This window comes from Amblyomma americanum, chromosome 8 (assembly GCF_052857255.1).
Source record: "Amblyomma americanum isolate KBUSLIRL-KWMA chromosome 8, ASM5285725v1, whole genome shotgun sequence".
NCBI classification, from domain to species: Eukaryota; Metazoa; Arthropoda; class Arachnida; order Ixodida; family Ixodidae; genus Amblyomma; species Amblyomma americanum.
The window spans coordinates 150,838,586-150,842,983 of NC_135504.1; the positions used below are offsets into that span (position 1 = coordinate 150,838,586).

Sequence of the window (4,398 nt, forward strand, 5' to 3'; positions counted from 1 at the left end):
CTGAAAGGGTCTGCACCAAAAAGACTTTCACAGGAAAAAGGGGGCAGAGACGATAGGAAAGAAGCGCAACTTTCAACTTTAATCACGACAAAAGAAGCCAGGCGCACTTATCTATCCGCTGTTATCCAGAGACAAGCTGCATGAAATAGTGTCAACCTAACAACCAACACGAGAAAGAGCGATGGGGCATATCTAAGTGAGATTAAAAACCTAGGAAGTCGAACATATCAACACGTGCCGAGGTATGGTAAAAAAAGAATTCACATGGGATAACAACAATGCATAACACCATAGAATACAGGGTTGCATGAAAGATGACAGTGAAAACAAAAGAAGTGCATAACAAGAAGAAGATATGCATCACATGAAAAAATTCTGACAATGAAAGGATACAAGAGAGACGGGGATAAAAACCGTGTAAAGGGCTGCACAAAAAAAGATAAAAGCACATTAAAAATTCTCAAAGCAAACTAAAAAACAGAGCAGCGACGGGGTTGAGAGACGATGTAACTATCCAAAAAGGATAGTTCATTCCTAGAAAGGTTAATAGAAGGCGTCCTAACGCACTTGTCTTTTCTTAGGTCATTTAAAAAGGCCTCAATTACTTCTCTATAGGTCTTGTTCTGAGCCTTAGCTAGAAACCGAGTTTCATCAAACTTGGGGTAGCATTTCTGGCAACTGCTGCAGTGTAAACGAAGGTTACCTCCATATTTTCTCTTCAGGGTGACGTTGTGCTTGCGGTTGCGCTCATTGAAACATTTTCCGGTTTGCCCCACACTCACTTTGCCGCACATGAAGGGAATCTCATACACAACATTGGCAGTGCATCGTTTGTGCAAGGTGTCTATAACAGCGGATATATCAGCGCGCCTGGCTTCTTTTGTCGTCATTAAAGTTGAAAGTGGCGCTTTCATCTCGTCTCTACCCCTTTTTTTCCTGTGAAGTCTTTTTAGCGCAAAGCCTTTCAGAAATGATTTCATGAAATCCATGTCAAGACCGCGCGCACTTGCAAACCATTGGCAACGCTTTCCGCATTTTTTTTTAAACAACAGATACCTGCATAACTATTAGCAAGCATCTAACACCACCGCCGCCATTGTGGTGAAGAAAAAAAACGAAATGGGCACATGACAACTCGCCCCATTTTTAAGCGCTAAAAAAACGTTTATTCCCCATCCATATAGAAGGCTAGTCACACTTAAAAGGCAAAACTAAAATAATAGGTGAGCTGCGTCTGTCCTGTCATCGACCGATGACTGCTCCCGGAGACAGTTGCGCCAATTTTGAGTAGCTGTTCCCACGGAGAGGAAACTTTCACTTGGACCTGACGGAGTTGCCAGCTTTGGAGGGCGCCTGCAGAGTAGAAGAGAGCATGCAGTTAGGTTAATACAGTACAGCACTTCAGACAAGCAGCTGCCAGTAGGACACTGTGCAGATGAGGGGGTTGGAGGGGGGGGGGGGGGGGGGAGTTAAAGCATTTCCAAGCGAACCTCTAACCAGACGCCTGTACGATTGGCCTTTTTTCACGGTTAGCGCGTTCAATGTGGCGTGGGTCTCGTCGTGTATTCATTTTGTGCGGCAACGAATACCGAGTCACGAGGAGACAAGCGACAGATTCAGATTTTTCAATGAGCTTGAGAAAAGCTGACACACCAGGTCGCTATTGCCCATCTCTCAGCGGTTTCAAAAAGTTTGCTTCACCATGGAACTATATGCATTGTCACGACGCACCAAAAAAAAAAGGAGGCCCACCGGTGGGCCGCAATGCAGAGGGACTAGGGCTCCAGAAAGCGCTGTCTCAGGGAATGTGTTAATCTGTACTTCAGGCGCAACAATTCGTACACTGCCTCATGCATCCAACGAATTCCATTCCTGTGTAGACTTACTTGCCTGCTCCCGAATGTGTGTCAGGTGCAAGAGCTGCAATCTAGCTTCTTTTCTTGTTTCAACTAGGTTATGAAAAACGATTTAACCGTGCCACATTCACCAAAGAAGCTCAGACGTCATCCACAACCTTTTTTTCGCCCAGACTTAAATTGTTAAGAAAAAAAATCGGGTGAACGCTGGGAACATGCCAAACCAAACGCAAGCAACCAGGAGCTACACACGTGGAAGCGTATAGTCACTGCTTATAAGACGGCGCGCTATAAGGTTAAATACTGTAACTGCAAACACAACTACCTCTGCTACTCTGTAAACGTTGAAGCACGTTTGCATCAATCGAAGCGCTCACATTTGCCTGGACCTTTTTCGCTCCCTTGGCCCCCTTGGACGGAGCGGTAGCTACAATTCTCCCTTGGGCGCTCGAGCCCAAGTCCGGCAGTGCTCGGTCCTGCCGACATGCATGAGCGTTCTTGGGTGCCGCCGAACCAGCACCTTTCCCTCGGCGGGCGTTCCCCAGCTCCTTCAAAGCGGGGCGGCCCATGTCGGCGTCAGGCTTCTGTTTAGAGGGCTGGTTGTTATCAAACATGGAGTCCTCGACGTTCTCCAATTGCTTCTTGAATCGGTCTTTCTGCGATCTTGTGCATGGCGGCGAATAAAGGTCACCCTCTCCTGTTGCCGCCTGCCGAGGCTTAGTCGCGTTTGCGGAGGGCTTGCTGGTGGTACTCGACGGCTTGCTTTTTCCTACTGCTTCTCCTGCTGCTATCGCTGTGGTCGGCTTGCGGCCGTCGCTGGCTGCTTTCTTCATTGTTGTATGAAGCGTGATAACCGAAGGCCTACACGGCGTTGCAGTGACGAAGAACTAACTCTGAAGGTCGCTGCTTTGGCTGCGCGGTACGCCCAGTGGCACGAGCTTTTCTAGGACACATGCAGCGCCCCCTAGCAACGGATGACTTTTTCGGTTTTGATCTCACCTTTTGATTAAGGTAGTCGAGCGGCTACTGCTTTAATGATTACGTTGCTGTTGTCCTCGAAAGGAAAACACTATGTTGGTGACTGGCCAAGACTCGTGTGACGACGTCCCAGTGTTAAAAAAGAAAAAGAAATTGAAGCTGGGCACATTTTACTTTCTATATACTTTTTTGCGGATGAATAAAAGAAGTGGTCAGAGAATTGCCTCTTTGCGCATGCGCACAGTAGCTTGTTTTGCTGAAACGATGACGTGCACCGTTCAAGTCGAGCACCTGGAGCCATTGTTGAGGAGAAAAAAAAATCGAGGTGACACGACAGCACCTTTCGTCAAACATAGTTCGATGGCGCCTGCCGGGCTCGTCTGTTCCCGCTGTCGGGGCCTCCGATCACAACAATCCGTCCGCCGCCAAGAAGACGCCACGAAGTGGTTGCAGCTGGTCGGTGCACCACGAATGGGCGTCAGAGTCCCAGTCGGCCTCGTAGTAGTCAGTCCACTTGACCTGCACAGCTGGCAAGGGTCCTCAACGGAGCATTAGCGATCCGATCTGAGCTCAGCCCCTACCTCCGGCTAGGCAGCATGCGGCCAGCCTCAGAACATTGCCAGGTCTTTAATACAGAGCAATATGGCTGCAAATTTTGGATGAGTTAACCCTCGCCAACAGCTCACGCCCGGAAGTCTGCTGAACCAAAACTAGTTCCTCTTTGTTTTTCCTTTTTTCGCATGACATGCGACGACTGCCTGAAACTCGAAACAGAGACTGGCTCTTCGAGGGGCGAGTGTCACGATTTCCCTCATCGTTCGCCGTTTCTCTGTTACGCGGAAATTCGGTTTGAAAATGACCTTAGCCTCATCGTGTTTCCACTTGTGCTCCTTTACGCTCGGCAGACAAGAACCAGGTGTGCAGTCTTTGTCGAAAGTACACAGCCCAAGGGGTCTGCTTCTGAGCTCTGCAGTGCGGCTCCTCTTGCATACTCAGGGACCCTAATCTTACGAAGGCGGGAGGAACAAATGTCCTCAACCGTCCCAATCTTAGAACTGTCAGATGTGCGTAAGAGCCCCGCTACAAGGGTTGGAGGCAAACCCCTTGGGCTGTATATTTCTTACAAAGACTGTATGTACGCCTTTGCTGCGGAAGGATGTGAAACCTCTACGTCTGTTTTCCTACATTTCTCTGAAATTATAGGCATTCTCCAAATGATACATTTCTAGCGTTAATATTTCTTATTCCTTTTTTTATTTGATACTGTAAGTCCCATCAGGGACTGTAACAGGAAGGGCTCTGAATGATACAGTTGTAGTGCACATATTGGTAAGTAAACAATTTGAACAATAACATATGGCAAAAATAGTTACAAAATCGGTTAGAGAATTCAAATTGAGGTACAAATAATAGGCGGCAAACATGATGACAAGCATACCAAAAACGGAAATCAGCTGCAGTTAGTGTTGTATTTTCAATCTAGGCACAAACAAAACGGTAAAAATAAACAGGGCAGAAAAGTGTGGAAAATGAGAATAACTACTGGGAAACAAACAGGTGATCT

At 47.3% G+C, this 4,398-nt stretch overlaps 1 protein-coding gene across 1 annotated transcript; it reads right to left on the reverse strand.

The window, feature by feature from the left end:
• Positions 1 to 1,157: 1,157 nt before the first annotated feature.
• LOC144100728 (uncharacterized) lies at positions 1,158 to 2,788 on the reverse strand. The gene is made up of 2 exons (XM_077633566.1): positions 2,234 to 2,788; positions 1,158 to 1,353 (listed from the first exon to the last, which is right to left on the reverse strand). The coding sequence occupies exons 1-2, from the start codon at positions 2,687 to 2,689 to the stop codon at positions 1,315 to 1,317; spliced, it is 495 nt and encodes a 164-aa protein (XP_077489692.1). The 5' UTR covers positions 2,690 to 2,788; the 3' UTR covers positions 1,158 to 1,314.
• Positions 2,789 to 4,398: the final 1,610 nt, after the last annotated feature.

Excerpts from the sequence above, each read along its gene's own strand:
- LOC144100728 (XM_077633566.1), bottom strand. The coding sequence starts at position 2,689 with ATGAAGAAAGCAGCCAGCGACGGCCGCAAGCCGACCACAGCGATAGCA. Across the intron at positions 1,354-2,233 it reads CGAAAAAGGTCCAGGCAAAT|GCGCCCTCCAAAGCTGGCAA; the intron begins GTGAGCGCTTCG and ends TCTACTCTGCAG.